The sequence below is a fragment of the Cucurbita maxima genome, unplaced genomic scaffold, assembly GCF_002738345.1.
Source record: "Cucurbita maxima cultivar Rimu unplaced genomic scaffold, Cmax_1.0 Cma_Scf00004, whole genome shotgun sequence".
Taxonomy (NCBI): domain Eukaryota; kingdom Viridiplantae; phylum Streptophyta; class Magnoliopsida; order Cucurbitales; family Cucurbitaceae; genus Cucurbita; species Cucurbita maxima.
Genome location: NW_019272020.1, coordinates 3,926,471 through 3,948,947, shown reverse-complemented (window position 1 = coordinate 3,948,947; position 22,477 = coordinate 3,926,471). Strand labels below are relative to the sequence as shown.

The 22,477-nt window shown below is 34.5% G+C and overlaps 7 protein-coding genes across 10 annotated transcripts in view; 4 read left to right on the top strand and 3 right to left on the bottom strand.

Moving 5' to 3' along the window:
- LOC111477665 (protein S-acyltransferase 10-like) overlaps positions 1-4,424 on the bottom strand; it is a 5,322-nt gene extending 898 nt beyond the window's left edge. The window contains exons 1-10 of the mRNA XM_023121535.1: positions 4,207-4,424; positions 3,827-3,941; positions 3,053-3,127; positions 2,883-2,945; positions 2,617-2,751; positions 1,941-1,974; positions 1,097-1,206; positions 606-692; positions 289-372; positions 121-186 (exon numbers count right to left, since the gene is read on the bottom strand). Of these exons, the coding sequence (XP_022977303.1) occupies positions 121-186; positions 289-372; positions 606-692; positions 1,097-1,206; positions 1,941-1,974; positions 2,617-2,751; positions 2,883-2,945; positions 3,053-3,127; positions 3,827-3,941; positions 4,207-4,294 (857 nt within the window). The 5' untranslated portion in view covers positions 4,295-4,424. The remainder of the gene's footprint in view (positions 1-120; positions 187-288; positions 373-605; positions 693-1,096; positions 1,207-1,940; positions 1,975-2,616; positions 2,752-2,882; positions 2,946-3,052; positions 3,128-3,826; positions 3,942-4,206) is intronic.
- Positions 4,425-5,607: 1,183 nt separating this feature from the next.
- LOC111477664 (putative F-box protein At1g65770) lies at positions 5,608-6,974 on the top strand. Its single transcript, XM_023121534.1, has one exon. It carries the CDS (start codon positions 5,687-5,689, stop codon positions 6,815-6,817), a length of 1,131 nt encoding a protein of 376 aa, XP_022977302.1. The 5' UTR covers positions 5,608-5,686; the 3' UTR covers positions 6,818-6,974.
- A 791-nt stretch (positions 6,975-7,765) lies between these two features.
- On the top strand, positions 7,766-10,876 carry LOC111478154 (putative F-box protein At1g65770). 4 transcript variants are annotated; one of them, XR_002717413.1, is made up of 3 exons: positions 7,766-9,026; positions 9,107-9,200; positions 10,790-10,876. XR_002717413.1 is itself a non-coding variant. In XM_023122285.1 (2 exons), exons 1-2 carry the CDS (start codon positions 7,824-7,826, stop codon positions 9,146-9,148), a joined length of 1,245 nt encoding a protein of 414 aa, XP_022978053.1. In that variant the 5' UTR covers positions 7,767-7,823; the 3' UTR covers positions 9,149-9,306. The 4 variants fall into 4 exon arrangements, 1 of the variants encoding a protein (XP_022978053.1); XR_002717415.1 differs by lacking the exon at positions 10,790-10,876 and adding an exon at positions 9,664-9,889; XR_002717414.1 differs by lacking the exon at positions 10,790-10,876 and adding an exon at positions 9,651-9,889.
- Positions 10,024-11,149, top strand: LOC111478155 (histone H3.v1-like). Its single transcript, XM_023122286.1, has 2 exons — positions 10,024-10,382; positions 10,795-11,149. Exons 1-2 carry the CDS (start codon positions 10,049-10,051, stop codon positions 11,142-11,144), a joined length of 684 nt encoding a protein of 227 aa, XP_022978054.1. The 5' UTR covers positions 10,024-10,048; the 3' UTR covers positions 11,145-11,149.
- Positions 11,150-12,035: 886 nt separating this feature from the next.
- Positions 12,036-13,821, bottom strand: LOC111478798 (UPF0548 protein At2g17695). Its single transcript, XM_023123269.1, has 5 exons — positions 13,696-13,821; positions 13,148-13,228; positions 12,853-13,029; positions 12,569-12,767; positions 12,036-12,435 (listed from the first exon to the last, which is right to left on the bottom strand). Exons 2-5 carry the CDS (start codon positions 13,204-13,206, stop codon positions 12,247-12,249), a joined length of 624 nt encoding a protein of 207 aa, XP_022979037.1. The 5' UTR covers positions 13,207-13,228; positions 13,696-13,821; the 3' UTR covers positions 12,036-12,246.
- An 894-nt stretch (positions 13,822-14,715) lies between these two features.
- LOC111477850 (thiol-disulfide oxidoreductase LTO1) lies at positions 14,716-17,742 on the bottom strand. Its single transcript, XM_023121781.1, has 6 exons — positions 17,311-17,742; positions 16,894-17,150; positions 16,676-16,788; positions 16,121-16,268; positions 15,753-15,890; positions 14,716-15,043 (listed from the first exon to the last, which is right to left on the bottom strand). The coding sequence occupies exons 1-6, from the start codon at positions 17,699-17,701 to the stop codon at positions 14,972-14,974; spliced, it is 1,119 nt and encodes a 372-aa protein (XP_022977549.1). The 5' UTR covers positions 17,702-17,742; the 3' UTR covers positions 14,716-14,971.
- A 2,265-nt stretch (positions 17,743-20,007) lies between these two features.
- Positions 20,008-21,371, top strand: LOC111477851 (thiosulfate sulfurtransferase 16, chloroplastic). The gene is made up of 6 exons (XM_023121782.1): positions 20,008-20,191; positions 20,300-20,380; positions 20,469-20,653; positions 20,760-20,830; positions 20,921-20,974; positions 21,204-21,371. Exons 1-6 carry the CDS (start codon positions 20,112-20,114, stop codon positions 21,276-21,278), a joined length of 546 nt encoding a protein of 181 aa, XP_022977550.1. The 5' UTR covers positions 20,008-20,111; the 3' UTR covers positions 21,279-21,371.
- The last annotated feature ends 1,106 nt before the right edge of the window (positions 21,372-22,477 follow it).

Below are 22,477 nucleotides of genomic sequence, written 5' to 3'. Positions count from 1 at the left end.
TTTTTTTTTTTTTTTTTTTTTTTTTTTTTTTTTTTTTTTTTTTTTTTTTTTTTTTTTTTTTTTTTTTGTTGTTGTTGTTGTTGAAAAACATTGTCACGAGAATGAAAGAGATGAGCAAACCTTAAGTAAAAGATTCGCCTACGTCTAACAAGTTCGTATGTTGTCTGATTCGTAACGACAAGATAGCTGCAAAAAGAAACAATGTCATAACTACAGCTACGTCATCGGTCATAACTACTAAATTTAGATGCTCGTCGATGACTAGGAACATGGGGGAAATCAGCAGACCTATGAAATAGAAGCAAGAGAAGTAGAAAGATTAGGGCAATCGATAAGGTAATCAGCAGCACGATGACAATGGCATCCTTCCACCTGAGAATAAACCGTTCAAAGATCTTTCTTCAGCATATGTTAGTAAGTTCATGGGTTGTGATCACTGAATTTGACACTAGAAATTCAAACCTGACACTTGCACACAACAAACCTATCAGCTTCTACTTTTCCTATCGTTATCTTTCGTGATTTGATAATGGAATTAACCATGAAATATTACTAGAGCAGCTAAAAACTTCTAGTGCATTAAAAACATCGGAAGGATACCCTACCAAGCCCGCACTATATCAGCCTTGAGGTATGAAATGAACAATATGCCAGTCCACAAGCATAAAGCTGTCTCCTCAAAAATATACCACCTAAATTGTGAGCAAAAGTAACTGTTGTAAGCGAAATATCTTAAAAGGTATAAGACAGAAAAGAAGCAGCACAGTAAACAGTATATTTCAACAATTAAGTAGAAGTGTAGTGGTAGAAATTATAGTAGTAATAATATTCTTCAATTAATAGGAACTTGAAACAATTTGTATAATTGTTTTTTTCTAACCCAATAACTATTTTGTTGAATCCATCCAAGGCTTTTTACAATTTGCCAAACTCTTTTAGTGAATCAGAACTTCTAAGAACATTTTACATAAATGCATCACGAAACACATAAAACAGCTAAAGTGATGAAAGACAGATTCACACAAAGAAGTACCGACCCCATCAATCAATTTATGTGAAGTTGACTATTTGTGACATCTCAAAATTGTAAACCCACCAGAATCGACAATGATTGCCCTGACCAATACATGTCCCAAGCCAAACACAATGATGATCAAACTGAAGTACACATCGATCACAATCATGGCAATGCTTTGTTCGTGGAGGCTGCAAATGTACAAGGAAAAAAAAAAGTGGGACTAATGAAGGAAAAGTTGAAGATTAAAACTAGATAGATAAGTAGCAGAGCTGATGTGGATAAGCAACCATCCAAAATAAATTACTCATTTAAATAATTCACAGAAATAATACCTAATCCATCTATCATTTTTATAACCAGTCCAAGTTTCAGTACCAGTGCATATGTTCTACTTCATTAGACTTCATATCTTTGCAACCGAAATTGACAGGAAGTTTTGAAAGATTTACTAACTTTCCAGTTCAATTCGATAACAATTATTACTTGTGATACAGAAGGGAATGAGAGTAGATATTCTGAAGATTCTTCAGAGAGTTAATTATCAGAAAAATGTTTAGGTCATTGTTTTTCAAAAGTAGTAATCTCTAGATTTTTTTTTTTAGTTTACTTTTCTTAATATCCTATTTTTTTAGATTAAGAGATATTGTTTCTATGTCTAAGTTCATAGGCTAGTGAATAATGATTTCAAGTGCATAATCTCCTTAACAAATCACTGGTGTTCCTAAAAAGAGTTCTTAGCCACCCAATCGCAGTTCTAAGCAACTCCAAAACAGATTTTTCAAAACAATTTCCATACAGCCTCTTACTCTTCAACAAAAAAAAAAAAAAAAAATGCAAGACTAAGAGCCACCAGGATTCTAGATTGAAGCAATGATGGGAATAACACAAGAAACTGAGTAAAATATGATATAGCGTGAAGTACCTGCTCTACATGGCAATAAGAGCAGGTAAAATTTCTGCAAAACAAATCGAAAACGGTAAGCAATGATAGCAGTTACAATTTTCCTCAACTTCACGTACATGAATGATGTTCTCATATTCTATTGGAATTTTGGGCATTTAAAGAATAGTTTATTTTGCAAGTATGAAGTGGTTTAAGGTGTTATCATCCTTAAGCCCAGAAAAAAATTAGTAATTTTAGCATAGATATCAAATTGAGAGCGATAAAAGTGGATGTCCAAAATCACAGAAAAGAAAGGTAAACAGCTAAGAATGCATGTCCAATTGCAAAATTTATGTCCCAAATCGGCCTTTATTTATCAGAGTTGTGAAAACATGCATCACTTTTCCTAAAGGAATTACTTCAATCCAAGACATAGGCTTCTCGAAAAGCCAAATAGACTCCTTGACAATCCAGCTAAATTTTAGTCCTCTTCTCCATATTCAAACCAAAAATGATTCAGTTCAATATAGTCAATTAAATAAGATGACAAAACCACTGCGAACAACCATGTCATGTTAATGTGTATACATGTTATATGCAACACAACTTTAAGTCGGCTTGAGAACTACCAGATTTGACTTCTTAGACATTGAATGGAAATATAACACGTATTATATAATTAGAAACCAAAATTTTCTTCTTAAAGCAAAGTTACCTAAGTGGTGTTCGAGGGGGATACATGTCCATTACCATCTTTGTCCACGATGTTACATCTGCCTGTACATTATTTCCGGAAGGGCTCCGGTCTATAGTAACAACCACATTTACATTGTTGCTTGAAGCAGGCTGTCTTTGCTTAAACATTTAGAAAACAAATAAGTAATTTTAAATTTAAATCATATTCATCGGTTATTCTCCCACTAAATACAAAGAATGCGATACCCACTAAATACTTACTAAAGAAATGGTGATAAAACTTACTTTGATGCCTTACTAAAAGCAATATCTTTTTCGTTAGCAGCCCTCATAGCGTCGAGTACATAGCTGAACAAAAGGGGGCAAAGGAAGAAAAAGTAGTTAAATTTTCCTGGAAAGTGAAATATAGTTATATAAAAAGAGATGCCAAGGAAACACAAGATAGTGGCCTTTACCCAGGAGATGAACATGATGTTAAAAAGTATTGAATGAGGGTAGCAACGAAAAGCAACAAATATGAAGCCGTATACCTGAGAATTATGAAGGAAAAAAAAAAGATGTTGGAAACCTTTTTAAGATAGGAACAATTACAGGAAGCTATTATGCATAGTAACCAAAATGACATTACACTAACACTAGCTACCATAGATTAAGACCGGAACACCCAATAGAAAATGCCCCAAGGCCTCTCCCGTGTCGATATGTTGCAATATCTTTTTGCAAGGCTCTTGATTACTTTCTACATATTAATTTACAAAAAGAAGACAGCAGAAAGAACTCGTGTAATAGTCATAACACCCCTGTTTTGAGACCCATATCATGTTATAACCTACACACGAGACAAGTAGTCGCATATTCTAACGTCTTCGAAGTCATAGATTTCATGACCCCAAACTTTGTATGATTTAACAACCGTGAAAGATTCGTCAAGGTGAAAGTATATTGAAGCATACTCTTAGTTCCTTCTTTCTTTGGGAGGAAATATAAAAGTATCAACTCTTTAAATTTTGCGTTTTCCACTCTGAGAACCCAACTAAACTTCACATCGAAAGCTAATGCCATTCAATTGATGCACATAAAAGCTAAAGTTGACAGGTAGTAGATAGCGTAAAGTCACAAAATAAACATGGCGGCCAGTATAATCTTAGAGAACTTCCAGAAGAAAACGTAGTAGCTGACCCAATTTTTTCGAACTTAGAGACCCAAACCAAAACCAAACAACAACATACCACGGTTTAATCTTGATTTCTTCAATCAAATACCGGTCGAGTGCAAATAGAACTCCAGCATAAACAAGGTGCAGCATCACCAATGCTACTTTTAAACCCAACGAAGATCTCCGAGCTGAAACCCACTTCCCACATAATTAAAATCCACACGAAAAACACAACGGTAACGATTAAAAAAAAAAAAACAAAACAGCCATCAGACAAACGACGAAAGCCTCAAGTTCAACTAAAATTCAGACAAGGCAATGTAAATTAGTGAAGCCAAACCGCATAAAGACATGAGGAAAAGCGAAAACAACCTGCATCCATTACTCAGTTCCCATCTCACTTCCCAGAGTCTAAAATGAAGGATTCAAAGGGGAAAAGGTTTTAATACGTACCAGGATCGGAAAGACAAGGAAAAAAACGAATGTATCGGTCCATTATTCGATCCGAGAAGTCGCGTTGGTGGCAAGCATCCATGATCATCTTCAAACCATGAAGAAATGGGGGAATTTTACATCGGCGTTTGGGGCGAAGTGTTTTGTCGCAGTTTACTCCGAAATTACCATCGAAGAAGAAAAAGTGAGACTTGAACTGAATTTGCGGGAGAAAGTATAATCAATTTTAACTCGAAAACTTTTTTTAATTCTATCCTCTTCACTAGATTTTAATTAATAGTTAAATTAATGCCAAAATATTTATATATTTTTAATTAATATTTTGTTTAATAATATTAATAGAAATAATAGATTCACTGCACCAATACTATTAATTTCAATTTTTTCAATTTTTGTGAGCTTTTTACAACGTTACAACATTTATCGGTCAAAATGTAATATTGTAATTTTTAAAATATATATATTTAAAAATAAAATGTAAATTGAAGCGACAGTTAGTATTTAAAAATTTAGAACATTATTCAAATAAAAAATAAAGTGGTGAGTAAAAGTTTATTAAATAAATTATTTTTTAAATGAAATTAATAACCATGTTAATTTTCTATATAAGTATAAATAATATTACATTCCAACCTCCGAGTAAAAGAGATTACATGAATAAATTGATACCACATTCAAATGAAAGTAATTCTAAGAATAAATGGCCGTGAAATACTTAAAAATTGAAACCCACTGCCAATAAGGTACCTTTTATTTTATGTGGATCAATCATAGGAATTTTATAGTTAACCGTGCTCATGGGATGCATGTGAATGAGGTGTTGACTTGTGTTGGTCTGTGAGGATAATCTTTACTCGTAAGCTAGGAATGGTAATGAGACTATGTTGTTAGAGAATGTTCGAGATTCCAAATCTTGATTCAAATCTTGACATAGGTTGTTACTCTTACAAATATTTTTAAAAGTATCATTAACCCTCCTTATCTTTATAATAAAAAAAATAAATATTACAGTAAATATATAGACAAAAAAACATTTATTGACCCTTCATAAATTATCTCCGAACATTTTAATATTATTTTAAAGAGTTACCTAATCTTTTTTAAAATGTGGAGTTGTAAGGGTATTTTTGAATTTTTATTTTTAAAATTAAATGTATTTTGAAAGATTTTTTTAAAAAAAACAAATTATTAATGATTTAGATTTTTTTTTTAAAAGTTTAAAGTTTAGAATATTATTAAAAAAATTGAAAATTTAAATGTATTTTTAAAAAAGTGAAAATTTTTGAAGATTTATATTTAGGGATTATTCACCAATAATTTTAAAAGTAAAATTAATAATAAAGTAAGATTAGTGGCATAATCTTTTATATAATTTACTTAAAAGCATGCTTAATCTGATAGTTTTCTTATTCATGGGAGTAGAGACTTCGATTCTTTCAAGTCAAGACGAACTTTTATCCGGGTGAAGTCCAAGACTCCGATGAAGAAATCTCCTGTACGGTGGTCCGATCTGCCACCTGAACTTTGCCTGCTCATCGGAAAACGCCTCGAAACCTACATCGATGTCCTCCGATTTCGCAGCGTCTGTAAATCGTGGCGAGCTTCTCTTCCTCGTTTCGACGGCATTTCTCCTCTTTCACCTCTTCAATTCCCTTCCCCCACCAAAGCTCGCCGTGGTTACCTTGCCTCTGGCCACACCTTACTCCACCGAAGGATAATCTATTGTTTCAGTCCTCTCCATCATCATCAAACTTCTAACTCTTCTTCTTCAAGGTTGTTTACGAAGGATAAGAGCACAAAACTCGGTACAATCCGTTTTGTAGATCTGTTTTCTAATCTATTAGTTGTATTGGATGACGAAACCTTTCGGAAGGATGTAAACTTCCTCGATTTTCGAATTTATGAGGTTGCGAAATCGTATGCGCTTCAATACACTCGTGGTGGTCTTGTTTCTAGAATTACCAAGGTTATAATGTACCCTGATTCTGGTTTGACCGATCTTAGGACCAGAATCATTGTAGCAGTTTATGGAAGAGGTAAATTAGGGTTTGCAAAACATGGAGATGACAATTGGACGCTAATCGATGACGATAATTTTCACTACAACGACGTGATTGTGTACAAGGGGCAGGTTTATGCTGTTGATAAATGGGGAACAGTTTTCTGGATCGATTCATCGATGAAATCGGTACAGTTTTCTGTTCCATCGTGTGGTTTTGGGGATCAAAAACATTTAGTGGAGTGTGGCGGCGAACTCTATGTTGTGGATCGATTTCTGCGCAAACCTGATCCAGATGATTGCATACGCAATAATCCTCGCATTGTAACTGATTTCAAAGTGTACATGTTGGATCAAGATTGGGGAAGATGGGTGGATGTGAAAAATTTGGGGAATCAAGCCATTGTTTTGGGGGACGGTAGCTGTTTCTCTGTTTCGACTTCGGAAATTGAAGGGTTTCAAGCGAATTGCATATATTTTAACCACAAACAAAAAGGGAGGTTCAGCCAGGACTGTGTTCCTGCTGTGTTCGATCTCAAAGAAAGAAGGATTTTGGAAGCCTCCATCCATGGGAATGCAACAAGGTGTGGTGCGTTTCAGTGGAAGCTGTAGACTCCCAACATGGCTCTGTAGCCTCTAACCAGGTATTCTCTAAGGATCATCGGAGATAATGTTATGCACTTTTATGAATGTACAGTTTGTGTGCAGTGTAAATTGTAACTATTTTGATCCATCAATGATCATGAGAGCTTATTTGAATTGTGAACACTATGAATATGAATATAAAATACATACATTGGGAGTTTGGGACTGATTAGCAGTTCAATAATTTTGATGCCTTAGTGTTAGAGAATTTGCTAGCTTTGGTCTGAGATGGAAAGATTCCTACCTCTAACTAGGAAGGAATAAAAGTGTAATTGCTTAGATCTCACAATATCTGTTAGTGGTGGGTTTGGGCCTACAAATGTTATACGTTTGATGATATACTAGCAAGGACGGTGAGCCTCAAAGGGAGTGGACACGGGCGGTGTGCCAGTGAGGACGTTAAGCCCCAAAGGGAGTGGACACCAAACAGTGTGTCAGCGAGGACGCCGGACCTTAAAAATGGTGGATTATGAGATCTCATATCGATTGGAGAGACAAACGAGTGTTAGTGAGGATGTTGCCCCCCAAAAAGGGTAAAAATAATGGTATGAAAATTTTTCCTTAGCATACGCGTTTTAAAACTGTGAGACTGACGACAATATGTAACGGGCTAAAGCGGACAATATCAACTAGTGGTGGGCTTAAGATGTTACAGGTTTGAACACAGTTTGGGCCTTGTAGTAGGTGCGGGTGCTTCTAGCTATAATAAGGGATCTCGAACCAAGCTTTGTGTCAGGTGACTCCACATTTGACACGCCACAGTCACAAACGAAACAATAGATTATGTTCATGAATGATTTTAAAATGGTTAAAATCACTCGCATAATAAAGTATTTTTTTAAAAAAATATATGTTTAAAAGAAATAAAGACGACTACACTACCCCAATCATTGAATTTGTTTATTTATTTATCTATTTATGGGAATTCCATGGACAGGATTGATGCAATCCCAGTTCCATCCACGAATTAAAAATGGACAACGGAGTGCGGTGGTCGGAACTCCCGCCGGAGATATGGTCGGCAGTCGGAAAACACCTTCACAACTACATCGATGCCGTCCGATTTCGCAGCGTTTGCCGATCATGGCGGTCCTCTGTTCCTCCTGTCCCCAAAGTATCTCCTCCTATTCGTCTCCGATTTCCCTCCCCAATCAACACTGCAAGTCTCTTCGTCGACGCCTTCCTCTCCCAAAGTACCTTCTATCGTCTCGCTCCTCTCATCCACGAACAGAGCCCTAACTCGTCTTCCTATAACCAGAATGGCCGACTGGTGAAGCTGGAGAAATCGGAGCTCGGTAAGATGCGGTTTCTTCATCCTCTGTCCAAGCGCCGAATCCGATGCAATCCGGAAGAACACAAGGAACTGAACTTACTGGATCTTCGAATCGACGAATTAGCCATATCGTATTCGCTCAAATACACTGATACTGCTTGTGTTCCTGGAATCGCTAAAGTCGTGGTGCTCCCTACATCCACCGGACCAGACGTTGAAGATTGTACTGTAATCGCAGTGTTTGAGGACGGGAAGTTAGGGTTTGCCAGATGTGGAGACGAGAAATGGACTCTAATCGACGAACAGAATTTCCACTACGACGATGTGATTGTCTACAATCGGCAGTACTACGCAGTCGATAGATGGGGAACTGTTTTCTGGATCGATTCCTCGATGCGATTGGTACAATTTTCTCCCCCTCTGATCGGTCTTGGCCAGCAGAAGCACTTGGTGGAGTGCGGCGGCGAACTTCTGGTAATCGATCGGTTCCTCGACAAAGAGCGTTCGGTTCAACATCCAACCGATATCATGGACGACGCACATCCTATAGCGATTCCATTTCGACGGCCGGATAACGATTCTTCACCAAGAGCAGTCGATTTCAAGGCTCATAAGCTGGATCAAGAATGGGGGACATGGGTGGAGCTGAAGAATTTGGGGAATCGATCAATTATATTGGGGAACGACTGTTGTTTATCAGTTGAAGCGTCGGAATTTGAAGGATGCAAAGAGAATTGCATTTACTACGCCGATGTTAACGACAACGAGTTCTCTAAAAGAAGTTGCAGCCGTGTGTTCGATCTTGAAGGAAGAAGAATCGGAAACATATTGGGTTATCCTGGACGCATCGGAATCTTCAGCCCGCCGCCGATTTGGCTCTCCAAATCCCTTCCCCCTCTGAAGGTCCAATTCAATTCCATTTTGTCTCAACTTTCTTAAATTTTCATTGATAGTTTCTGAGCTTTCTTCCACAACTATTGTAGGACATCCTGTTTGCTGGCTCTCCACATCGCCATGAAAACTAGCAGCTGGAAGGAAACTGGCGTCTGGATCATCAAATATCACAATTTGAACCAAGTATGCTTTCTTCGCCATTTCTCTGCAAACATACCGATCTTCTTGTTTCTGATCTTTCAATGGGTGCAGAGATTCACTCATATTAATCGATGCAATTATCATCTTTCAATGAATCATTTATTATAAGAGTGTGGTTTGGAGTGTTACAAATAGTATTAGAGTCAGTCACTAAACAATGCTAGATACTAGTTAGAGTAGTGCTAAATTCTCTCCATAATAGACACGTTTTAAAATCGCGAGACTGACGGCGATACATAACCGACCAAAACAAATAATATCTGCTAGTAGTGAACTTGAATTGTTATACATCATCTACGTACCAATTATTGTGCTCACATGTAGTCAAGTGCCAAGTGGATAGTTAATGAAAGTATCTATCAACGTCTAAGTAGTAAGCCCACATCAAAATGTCGTGTTCTAAGTGCTCTCCTTTGACTTTTCTTTGACTTTTCAAACTTGCAAGGATGAGCTCTAGTGAAGGGTGTTCGGGTGCTCTCCTATTTGACTTTTCAGAGTAGTTATGTACTCTCTAGGGATGGAGCCTAGTCAACGATTGCGCATTTGTTTTTAATTAAGAAAAAAATTATTTGAAACATAATATTTTGTGTATTATGTATATATATATATAATTAAATTCACTTAAATCATTAATTACTGTAATAATCCAAATTATACCACTAAACGTGGGCTATATATACGCTTAAACCCACCTACACCCTTTTAAAACTCCAACTAAACGCCCAAAAATAGTATATATGTACCGATTTACGGCGATTTTTTTTTTATTTTGACTCGGTGGTTGTTCCCCGCATCATTCTCAAAGCGGCGGAGCAGATTCTTCTCGTCCGATGGACGACAGCTGTGTACAGTGGTCCGATCTCCCTCCTGAACTTTGGACGGTCATCGGAAAATACCTTGATAGCTATATTGATGTCCTCAGATGTCGCTGCATCTGCCGATCACTGCGTGCTTCGTTTCCTCCGTTCAACGACGTTTCTCCTGCTCTACCTCTCCACGTCCCTTCTCCTTGTAATGACGACGCCGAGTATCCAATCAGATACAGTATACTCACTCGAAAGATAATCTATCGCCTCAGTCCCCTCGCTTTCCATCAAACTAACGCGATTTCTTCATCTGCGGCGGCGAAGGGATGGTTTGCCGTGGTAGAGACTACACAGAAAGGTAAATTCCGATTTCTGGCTCCTGCTAAACCGTCTAATCTTCGATTAACCTTCGAAACCTTTCGGAAGGAAGTGAACTTACTGGAATTTCGAATTCACGAATTGGCTAAATCGTATGTGCTTGTAAACACCGAAGGCGTTTGTGTTCCTGAAATTAGCAAGGTCGTAATGTTCCCCGATTCTCTCTGGATCGACGCGAAGAACTGCACCGTTTTAGCGATGTACAAAAACGGAAAATTAGGTTTCGCTAAACTTGGAGATGAGAAATGGACGTTGATTGAGGAACATAATTTTGACCGCGGGGATGTGATTGCGTGCAGGTGACAGTTCTATGCAGTTGATAGAAAAGGAATAGTTTTCTCGATCGACGTGGATGAAATTGGTGCTGATTTCTCCTCCATTGTGTAGCTCAGGTAAACAGAAACATATGGTGGAGTGTGGCGGCGAGGTTTACGTGGTGGATCGATTCGATGATGTGAGTGACACTGAGACTGGTTCCAGTGAGAGCGAGAGTGGGAGTGAGAGTGAGGAAGAAGAAGAAGAGGATGAAGAGGACGAGGAAGATGAAGAAGCAGAGGAAGAAGAAGAGGAAGAGGTTGAAATCGAAGTGTATAAAGTGGACTTGGATGATGACTACCTAAGAAGAAGATTGGAGGAGGTGGAGAATTTAGGGAATGAAGCGTTGTTCTTTGAGGAAGAGGGAGAGCAGTTTCTCTGTTCCGGCAACAGATTTGGAAGGAATTCAAGGGAATTGGAAAATTAGCAAAAGTTTTTTTTTTTTTTTTTTTTTTGAAGTTTATGAATTTTGACGCAAAGGTATTTTTCTACAACACTTAATTGTACTGAAATTAATGAGTTTAGAAAGATTTTTACATTATTTTCAAATAAAATAAGTGAGTTGATTAACAATAATTGAACATGAGTTAAAATTGTAACATTTCTTTTAAGTTCAAAGTCTCATATGATGAAATTGAAAATTTTATGTTTAAAAAAAAGTAAATATAAATATAAATAAATAAATATATATATATTGCATACGTAAAACTTGCTAGAAGTTTGAATGGGTCTGTGGAAGTAGGTATATTGAAAAAAAAAAAAAAAAAAAAAAACTAAAAAAACGTTTTTTAATTCTTAAAGCTGGTTGGGATATTGAAAATATTCAAAAAAAAATAGATAATGAAGGAACCAAAAGTGTCTAGATCAATACGGTCTTAATTTCTATTCAAATTCAAAGCATTTTATGAAATGTCTAAAATGCCAATGATAATACTGTAACTTTTGAAACACATATGGGGGGCAAAGGTCATAACTACTCTCATAATTTAACCAAAAATAAAATTTTAAAATTTAAAACTTGTTTAAAGAAAACCAAATTTGAAGGAGAAAAAAAGAGATTTAGATGGAAAAGGATAAAAGGAAGTGAGAAAAAGAAAAGTTATGTAGGGATAATTTGTTTATCAAACAAAAAAAAAAAAAAATAAATAAATAAATTGAGAAATGGTAGTATTACCAAGCGGTCAGAAAGTCTCCTTTCTAGCTTGTGCTGCAAGGGAATTTCACCCATCGGCCGTCAAAAGTGATCATCCTAGACCTGAATTTTGATGGGGCTGTGAAAAAAAAAAAAAAAAAAAAGCTCTAGGGATTGCACTTTTAATGGAAGTTGGCATCTGGTTAGAAGTAGCCAGTGATAAAATGTTCTCAAATTTATGAAACATCAATGATCATGACAGAGTTCATTTGTATAGTTGAGCTATTCCGATTTCCTGATGATGCCACACTATAGGAGGATTGAAGAGCAGAAAGAAGCATTCTTAACTGCATACACACAAGGATAACTAAGAACATACACACAAGCACACCAGGAGTTAGGAATGCTTGGCAGTCAAATATTTCTTAACTGCATTTGTAGATTGATAAGCAAAATACTTCTGCCGAAGAATTATATAAGGATAACTAAGGAATGATAATATGTGGGCAGGCTTTGAGAAGGAAAGAATTTCATACCACACCTGGCTGTTCGAGTCCATCTCGATCGAAAACCGTTCTTCACCGGCCTGGAATGGAGAGAGTTCAAGATCATATTAGTCACACTAGTCAATTATATGATTCAAAATGGGATTAAAACCTGGACTATCAAGTACATTAATACGAAAATTAGCCTGGAAAAAAAGTTAATGATGGACGAACCAGAAGATGGCCTTGAAGGGTACCACTGCCAAAGCTGAAACATGTCCTAGCCATATTGGTACCTCTGTTTTCATTTACATATACAATTTGAAGAGGCATCACCACCCATGGAAGGAACTCCTTGGCACAGACACAAAACTTCACTCCCGGATGAACTGGCGTTGATGAATCAACAAATGCCCAATTCAACCCAAAATGCCTGCAAAATTTGCACTGGGTTAAAGAGACCAAGAATTCTCATCTAATACGTTACTGTTCAACCAAAAGGTATATAGCCAGAAAACCTCCAGTTCTGAAGAGCTTTCTTCCCCTTTTCATAAGTCTCAACACCAGAACCCACCAAAATACGAGCATGGTTGAGAAGAAAACCTTCTTGTGAGAGCCCCTTATCTTCTTGCAGGCAAGAGCTGGGATTAGCAGTAGCTCCTCTAAACTTGCTGCTATAGTTGAAGGAACCAGACCTAATGATGAACATCATGTAACATTCCACTTAGAAAAGGGAGACAGGCATATCTCTATGAGAGTTTTCTTTTTCTTTTTTCTGGCTAGGGGTGGGGGTTACGATCCTATCGTTCTTGCCTGTCAATGCACGTCTTCTGCTCCTGTGGAGATGGACGAGACCAACACAGGAAGACCATCTTTATCACCAACAGCAATATCCTTCAAACAAAATGTCTTACAAAATAAGCCACTAATACGGAGCATATGGTTCAAAATTCTTCAGCGTTTGCACGAATTTTTATCAGATAAACTCATAAACAGGCTAGCTCAAAAAAAAAAAAAAAAAAACGATTCAGGATTTTAGTTTCCTTCACCACCAAAGAGTTTTCACAATAACACAGGAAAATACGATCCATGATCCAATTAAATCAAAAACCTCGGAATGATATCTCATCTTGATTCATTTTCGTAGAAGAAATTTGATCCAAACAGCTAAAGGATTCGAATCTAATAGACGAATAAATAGTACGAAATCTTATAAGAACGGACAATTTCATGCGCGTCGATTGAGACTTCCGAAACAGAAGCAGTCAAAATCCAAAATTCGAACAAGAAATCTGTAAGAAGAGAAGTTGCGGATTCGACATAAGAGATTAGAAACGAAGCAAGCGGAAGAAGATACATACTGGATTGCAATTACTTCAGCTTCGCTACTTCTGCGCTACCGCGGTTCTCTGAATCGCTAGCACAAAAGATAGAGCGCGAGAAAATTGGTAGCGAATAAATAAAATAGTTTTTTAAAACAAAGAAAAACAATTATTTATTCCTTTGATAAATTATTATAATATACTTAATAAAATTATTTATTGTCATCATAAATATTAGGGTTATAAATGTTTTCCATATTTTAATAATATAATAGTGATATAATTTAGTATGCCTCAACTAGTAAAAATATTAATATATTATAAGTTACAAATCTCTACCACAAATTGATATTATTGTCCAAAAAAATCATCGAGTTTTCAATTTCCTCCGTACGTTTTAATTCAGATTTATGAACGGAAAAATTAATCAGTCAAGTCAGAAAATATAATGTCAACAAAGAAAAAAATGTATCAAAGCAGCCAATACTCGAGGCGACGACTAGTAGTTCAAACCAATCATCTTATATTAAGGTAATCCGTATTTATAACCAACATTGTATAGTGAGAATACATCGAGGAAACCAACAACAACATGCTCGAGAGTAATTTTGAATGTATATGCTAATCGTGAAAATTTTGAAACGTTAATAATAGTCTCATTGTTATAGATCTACTTGTAAAGTCCAATAAGTTTTCAATAAAGTTATAAATTTTTTATTTTTCATATTTTAGAATCTCTATAAAAGAAAATAATTAACGAAGCTATAAAACTCCACTTTACATAATTACTTTCATAATATAAGATCTCAATAATAGAAAAATCCACCAAAAAAAAAAAAAAAATTAGAACAATTTAATTTAATCCCTACTACGAAAAATTACATCAAAATTAAACATCAATTTTATGACGCAACGACTTAGTTTTTATCGTCAATAAACATGTTTGATGGAGACTAGATGATTAAAAATGTATAAAATTTAGGGACTAAATTACTAAAAATCAAAAAGTTGAAAGTAGCAAATGAAATAATTAAGGTGCTAAAATGTTAATCTTAGGAGAGACCAAAAAAGATGCTCACATTGAAACTGGTCATATTTCCATTACTATAGCCTGTAAGTATATACGTGAGAAGAGCAATAGCAAACCTCAGATTCCCTATTTCCTTCATGAGTGATCGGGGTGGCTTAATTTATACTGCAAGAGAACCAACTTTGCTGGGTATAATAATCATGTCATGAAGTGATGAGATAGATATCTACAATCTATAAATGGCTATTGAACTGATATAAACAGATGAAAATGTGAAAGAATGTTCTAACTTATCCCATCAGGCTTAAATCCTGAAATTTCTGCGAGCTCTGACAGATCTTTCTCCCCACTCAAAACCTGCAGGAAACCAGAATTTGATGATACAATTAGAAGAAAAAACATCCTAACAGGATGCGAAGAGAACATGTAGCTCTAGCTCAGACAGTTCATAAAACTTTTACACCAGAAAAGAAGGATCCAGAGAAATGTTTATGGAGGCGATTGGTTGCTGCTACTCTAAGCACCTTGTTTCTAGTTCTCTATGATCCCCCGTGCAATAAGTACCAAAACACAGATCTTAGGGATATTCTTTTCACGGGGATACTTTTACACTCTCGAGCGACCTGTTCTAAAAAAGTCGAGGCATATCTAGAATCTCACTCGTATCTCTCTCTTACTGAATTCTCTCTAAAACTACCTATCTCTATCAATATATATGAGATCCCACTTCGGTGGGAGAGGGGAACAAAACATTCTTTATAAGAGTGTGAAAATTTCTCCCTAACAGACGTGCTTTAAAACCTTGAGGGGAAGCCTAGAAGAAAAAGTCCAAAGAGGACAATATCTGCTAGCAGTGGACTTGTCCGTCAATATATGTGTGTGTGTAGTGGTGGTTAAATTTAGTGCAATCGAGTCTAGCAAGTACAATAAGAAAAATAGTGACACGATCATAGCATTCTTAAGTGTCCTGGAATAGTATCCATAGGCATGCAATGGAACATTGCTAATTATAAAGATTGCACAGGAATGTAAACAAAATGCCCCTTAACTTATTATGCTTTTTTACCTGCCCGTTAATCACCCATGTTGGGAAGCCTTCAATTCCAACTTCTGAACAAGCTTTCTCTATCTTAGTGCCTTTATGATACCCATTGGGGAAACATTCTACATAGTCTAATAGTTTTGCTGCCTCACGTCCAAACATCTGTGTCGACAGCAAGATAGCATATAATTGATAGTCATTGTCTTACTTGCAAGCAAATTCATGAGCCCAACGGTAAAAATGAAGCAGTAGTGATGATCACATGTAATGTCAAAAGTCTATTTATAGTTTGATAGTGTGGCCGTGAAGGCTCAGATAAGTGCCACCGCCACAAGATTATTTTATCGCATTACTCAGTCAAGTCATTACCATTTTACAAATGGAGAAAGTACCTCTTTCTGTTCTACACAATGTGAACACCAAAAAGCTCCATACATTTTGGCCCCGATAGAATGCAGATGCCTCGCAAGGGAAATGGACAGAGCGTTTGAGGAATTTGTTAACTCGGTTTCGAAGTATGGAAGGTCAAGTTCAGCAGCACTGTAAAGTAAAACAAACAAAAAAACTTCACATAAATTATAAGAAAGGAAACCAAAATGAAGTCATATATCTATTACAAAATAGTAATAGGAAAATGAGTATAGATCATCTGAGATTTGAATATATATATATATCAACCAAAAATGGATCTCATGTTCCAAAGCAATATTGAAATGATTTATAACTTCAGCAACACCAAATATCATGATAGCTCCTAACTAAGATCAAAAGAATTAGCATTCTAAGGTCCATGATGACAAGAAATCAAAAACAAGGATGCATACTTTTCTCTTCCGCTCAGCAATTGAGAAGTATAGACATCAAAAGTCAAACGCCCAATTGTTAAAGAACACATGAACGAATGAGAATAGCCCTTTAGCTATTTCAAGATCTTTTGTAACACACACCTTTGAGAACTAGGTAGGGAACCATTATATGAGGTCGAAAGGGTGATAAAAACCACGCTAGCGATAAATATCTGAGAGCCCAATCGTCTCATAGACTCTTGCAATCCAAAATCCTAAGCCATCACCGCAAGAAAAGTTCAGAAATGTATGAATCAACAATAATCTTCCATCAAAAAGATACCCAAAATGCAAAGCAAACATAAATAAAAGTAAAAGACCTTCAGAACGGCAAAGAACAAGCTGAATGACAACAGAGCGGATACTAGGCAATATGAGCATGTCACTCCTGAAAATTTTGTGTTCAGAATGTATAGAAAGTATGCACTGGCAGTAGCCATAGAGGTTGTAGCGCCAAACATGACTAAACGACCATCAGATTCATCAATACCAAAAGGCAATTTCTTTGCTGCCAACTGCAAACTAATTGCTCCTACTAAGCCATACGCCACCATTCCAATCAATGGCAGTGGTACACCTTGTAATTGCAAAAGCATAGTTATTAACAGGCAATATACACAAAATTTCCAAGAAAAAATGGAGGGGAAGACATGAGAATAGATGCATTGACCAACAAAAAAGGAGATTTGTTAGTCAAGTAAAACGATGAATTAGATTAACAGATTAAAAAAAGATACCAAAAACAGCAGCATAATCACTGTTAAGAACGTTGTCGCAGCTTCCACCACCAATTGGGCAAAAGGCAGCTGAATCAGTGAGCTTGACGTAACTCAAATACGCAGTTTCAACGAATCCAACCCCGCCCAAAGCAGCACATAAATTATCCGTCAAATTACTCAAAATTGATGGAGAAGAAGAAGAAGCTGATGACGTTGACTCAGCTTCCGGCTCAGTATCCTGATTAGTTCCATTGGACAAGCAAAATACAGGCACCACAAGCCGTCTCCGAATCAAATCTCTTTGGTGCTTGAAAGAATCACATCTTTGATGAAAAAGAGAAAGATTCTGGCGAGTACAAGGTCTCGTAAACGAGCATGGAAGACAGGGTAGAGTGGCGGAGCACGCCATTTCCTCCCGATAGTACGCAACCGGGAAATGAAAGAGAGACGAAGACGAGCTTCCAGTGACGATGAAAATGCAGAAATTGAGGCCCATTGGGCCTAATGGCCCAATAATCATATTGCCTTTTTCACTATTGATATTTAACCACACAAGTTTTACCAGACGTGAAAACACTCATTTTTTCCTTTTGTTATTTTTTATTTTTCTCATTTTTTTTCTTCTTTTATTTTTCATTTAGTTTTGGTATAAATAATTCTTCAATTTATTTATTATATTAATTATTTATAAATAATTTATATAATTTTATTAAATTCATTTATTTAAGAATGATATATGAAATAAAAGTAAATTTTAATTAGTTAAATTATTTTAATAATTTAATTCGATAATAATAAAAGAACCAACCACATTTAATTAATAAAACTGTAAAAAATAATTGTAGAAACAAACCCAAATACTATTTATGTGTATAAAATATTATTTAGAGAAGTTAGAAATAGAAATAATAACAATAAATAAATAAAAGTTATATATGTTACACTTTAATTGTAATATTTAAATTAAATTAGTTAATTTTGAGGTAATATTTAAATCAAAGATTATATTATATTTTTTTTTAATGGTTAAGTAATACTAAAATTTGAATTTTTAGAAATTATTTTAGTAGAGCTGATGAAATATATTATTAAGATTTTTTTTATAAATTTTTAATTAAAAAAAACTATATTAAAAATGAAAATTTTAAAATAACTATTTTATTTAAAGTATTCAAGTAAAATGAAGAATTTTGCAAGACAGAATAAAACACAATTATTTTTTAAGGACAAATTATGTTTTTAAAAAAATAATCCTATTTTTATAATATTCATATTTTGTTTCAAAATTACAATATTATTTTTAATATTTATAAATATTTCAAAGTATAAAATATTTAAAATTTAAAATGATATATTATTATTTTCATTCGAAATTGAAAAGTAGTTTTGAAATTTTTATTAAAAAATAAAGAATAATATTAAAAAGTATAAAGGTGCGAACACTTTTTATTATTTAACCTCATTTTATTTAATTCTTGAGTTTAATGATTTTCATCATCATTTTTATTTCATTTATAATATTAATTAATTCAATACATCAACATCTTACAAAATTTAATATATGTCCACGTCACCATGTTATTACACGTATTCAAAATTTCAAATAAAATGTTGATAAGAATTAATATGGGCGAGGTGCTTTCAAATCATGTCCAAAATTGATTTTAATTTTTTTTTCTTTTCTAAAAAATAATAAAACAAACTAGAAATAAAATCTTTTAAAATAATTATTGGCCATATTATATTTTTTTATATTTATATAAAAAAGAAAAAAATGTTCAATAATTGGAAGGTTGAGAGAAATATCTAGATGGTTGACGAGTGGGTATGGCTCCGCCAGCCACGTGTAGAAGATAGGAACCACTGGAGGCTTTGATATGTGTGCAAAAACTAATCTAAATTAGAAAGAGATATTTAACCTCGTGGCTCAGCGTCCTTACTGGTACTTGTTTCTCACTCTAAACGATATGATATCTTATAATTCACTCCTCTTTGGAGCCTAACATTCTTGCTAGTACACTACTCGATGTCTAGATTTGATATCATTTGTAATTACTCAAGCCCACCGTCAGCACATATAGTTCTCTTTGTACTTTCCCTTTTGAGCTTCCCTTCAAGATTTAAAAATGTATTTGTTAGAGAAAAATTTTCACAATTTTATAAATAATGCTTCATTTTTCCTACAATTGATGTGAGATTTTACAATTCACTACCTTTTAGGGCACAATGTCTTCACTGACACTTATTTCTCTCTCCAATAGTTAATAAAAAAGTTATTAGTCTTTTATAAATATACGCGAAAATTAACCAAAGTATTATGTAATATATAAAATATAGATTCGAAACATTACATATACTTTTTCATGGATCAATCTATTTCGTTCTTCCTATTGAGCTACGAGCAAGAATAGATACTCAAGATTGAGCTACCAGCATGAATAGATACTCGATTGAACAGTAGTACGAGTTATAAAGAATCTTGATCTAAAGCTACGAAATCGGTACTTTTTTTTTTTATTTTCGAGCGTAAAAATTGCAAACAGCATGGTAAAAAAGTAAAGAAAGTGGATGAGTTAGGATAAAAGTTGTAAGTGATGTTCATATGGATGGATGGTCATGGCTGAGGCTGACTACCTTTGAAACTTATCCACTCAATTTGGTTACGTGAAGATCCAAACAAAGCTGTTCATAAAATGGCGTGGCATTCCCATCACTCCCATACCCTAATTCCATTATATATCTCCTCCCCTTCTTCTCCCTCTCATCCTCTCAAAACTACAATCTTCTTCTTCTACTACCATCGATCGCTCGACCCGACCATGTCTCTCGCCTCCTCCTCGTCTTCCATCGTGTCGTCCACCTTTCTTCTTCGTCCCGACAACACCAATCTCACTTCAAGGTATCTTTGACATCTCTCGTTCAAATCAATTGAGTTATATTCAAGTTTATTTTTAATGGGAATCTTTTAAAATTATCTAATCTAATAAAGTAACGATTTTATTATTAGAGGGAGGTTGTTGCTAATCACAGGTTCGCTACAACGCCACCGGAGAGACACTACCATCAGCCATAAACATTGGAGCACCAGGTAAATAAAAGCCGCTCTTAACAATTTGAACTTATACCCTAGACTTTTAGTCGAAAATATATATTAAATTTCGATAAATTTAATATAGTCGGAATGCTGTTCTGAGAGAAGAGATGGAAGCAACAGCGGTTCCGACGTCGGTGCCGGTGCGTGTAGCTCTCGAGCTTCTTCAAGCCGGACAGCGATACTTAGACGTAAGAACCCCTGAAGAGTTCAGCGCTGGGCATGCCCCTGGCGCCATTAACATCCCCTATATGTACAGGGTAGGATCAGGTATTTTTATTTATTTATTTATTTTTCATTATAAATTTTAATAAATTTTTAAATGGTTTTAATATAATTTTTTTTCCAAAATTTAAAAATTAAATTAATTTTGCAGGAATGACGAGGAACCCACATTTCTTAGCTGAGGTGGCAGTTTATTTCAGAAAAGAGGATGAAATTCTTGTTGTAAGTTTGATGGTTTAATTAATGAATTAATGAATTAATGAATTAATTAAATTGTTTTTATAAATTAATATTGTGAATTTTAATGGATAGGGATGTCTAAGTGGGAAGCGCTCTCTAATGGCTGCAGCTGATCTTCTTGCTTCGGTAAGTCTTTTGCTTTTTATTTTTTTATTTTTAAAAATAAATATTTTAAAAATGTTGAAAATGATTATATAATAAGCATTAGGTGAATGAGCCATTAAATAAATAATTGAAAGTGTGAGGAGTTAGATAGTAATTAGAGGAAAATATAGGGAGTAAAGTGGAAATTTAATTAAAATGAAATAAAAATAAAATGTTGAGAAGGGATTTAATTGAAATGAATTATGTGTAGGGGTACGGGAACGTGACGGACATAGCGGGTGGATATGAAGCTTGGTCCCGCAATGGACTGCCCATGGAATTGTAAATATTTTTGTGGACCTCACCTTCCCCTAATTTTGTACAGCCACCACAATTTTATTTAATATAATCTCCACAAAATATCATATATTTTTCAATATATATATATATATTAAATGTCGGTTTTCATAGGTTACATCGTTGGTCACATTTCTCAACTGGTTAGCTCAAACCGGTTAAACTGTATGTCTATTTTCAGTATGGATTAATTTTGTAAATTTTAGTTTGTTTTTTAATTTTGTGAGTTAGGATTATAATGAAAATATTTATATCTTAATAAGTTTCAATATTATAATATTGTAATATATCTCTTAATAAATAAAATTATTTTTAAAAATTGATTAATTGAAGAACTAAGTTTCTGAATAAACATTTAAAAGATGAATTATATAAAAATAATATAAAATGATTAATGGATAATATTCAAATATGTGGCAAAAAAGAAAACTGTTAAAACAAAAATTTGGAACATAGAAAAGAAGATTTTATAAAATAATAGAAATGTTAAAAATGATTAATAAAATAGTACGAAGAAAACAAAGAGAGGGCCAATCAGAACGTTACCACCAATGATACAGCTCCTGAACTCATTTTTCTCATATATATATATATATATATATATTTAATTATGTAATTATTTATAATTCTTTTCAGTTTATGGAAGATAATTTTAAAATAATAATTGATATTGATTTCATTTTTAACTATTGGAAGGAATATTTTGAATCTTTATAGTATAATTAGAATTTGATATTCTAATAAATATTTTAGAAAATAAAAAAAATCAATTAATTAAATTATGTTATAATCATAAAAACAGATAGTTAACTTAATGGTAAGTTTGGTTCGGTCCACCTCCTCGAAAAAAACTATAATACATCTTTCAAAATTCGTACCAATTGACTTTTCCATATTCAAATAAATTGTCTAAGTGTTCTTGACTTTGTCTCATTATCGAGAGCTTAATCAATTTATTTCACCTCTACTCTTAAAATTACAAAAAATAAGGAAAAAAAAAAAAAAAAAACTAGCTCGTGCTCCTTTCTTCTCCTTCAACATCGACGTTGATCCTCCGACATTTTTACAATTTTTCTCAACATCTTCAATAATTAAAGAATATTGATGACACCTATTAAAGTATTTTTCTTCCTCCTGTGGGGCATTTTAGGGATACCAGGACACGAGAAGCCAAGAACAGGGAGATTA

Bases quoted from the DNA above. Each gene is read 5' to 3' on its own strand.
- LOC111478798 (XM_023123269.1), bottom strand. From the start codon at position 13,206: ATGGTCTTCCTGTGTTGGTCTCGTCCATCTCCACAGGAGCAGAAGACG. The intron at 13,030-13,147 runs GCAAGAACGATA...GTTCATCATTAG, and splicing joins CAGAAGACGTGCATTGACAG to GTCTGGTTCCTTCAACTATA. The intron at 12,768-12,852 runs GTTTTCTGGCTA...CAAATTTTGCAG, and splicing joins AAAGCTCTTCAGAACTGGAG to GCATTTTGGGTTGAATTGGG.
- LOC111478155 (XM_023122286.1), top strand. From the start codon at position 10,049: ATGGACGACAGCTGTGTACAGTGGTCCGATCTCCCTCCTGAACTTTGG. The intron at 10,383-10,794 runs GTAAATTCCGAT...TGTGTAGCTCAG, and splicing joins GGTAGAGACTACACAGAAAG to GTAAACAGAAACATATGGTG.
- LOC111477851 (XM_023121782.1), top strand. From the start codon at position 20,112: ATGTCTCTCGCCTCCTCCTCGTCTTCCATCGTGTCGTCCACCTTTCTT. The intron at 20,831-20,920 runs GTAAGTTTGATG...TTTAATGGATAG, and splicing joins AAGAGGATGAAATTCTTGTT to GGATGTCTAAGTGGGAAGCG. The intron at 20,975-21,203 runs GTAAGTCTTTTG...AATTATGTGTAG, and splicing joins CAGCTGATCTTCTTGCTTCG to GGGTACGGGAACGTGACGGA.
- LOC111477664 (XM_023121534.1), top strand. From the start codon at position 5,687: ATGAAGAAATCTCCTGTACGGTGGTCCGATCTGCCACCTGAACTTTGC.
- LOC111477850 (XM_023121781.1), bottom strand. From the start codon at position 17,701: ATGGCGTGCTCCGCCACTCTACCCTGTCTTCCATGCTCGTTTACGAGA. The intron at 17,151-17,310 runs GTATCTTTTTTT...TGCAATTACAAG, and splicing joins TGATTATGCTGCTGTTTTTG to GTGTACCACTGCCATTGATT. The intron at 15,044-15,752 runs GTAAAAAAGCAT...GGTTTCCTGCAG, and splicing joins CATGGGTGATTAACGGGCAG to GTTTTGAGTGGGGAGAAAGA.
- LOC111478154 (XM_023122285.1), top strand. From the start codon at position 7,824: ATGGACAACGGAGTGCGGTGGTCGGAACTCCCGCCGGAGATATGGTCG. The intron at 9,027-9,106 runs GTCCAATTCAAT...CAACTATTGTAG, and splicing joins AATCCCTTCCCCCTCTGAAG to GACATCCTGTTTGCTGGCTC.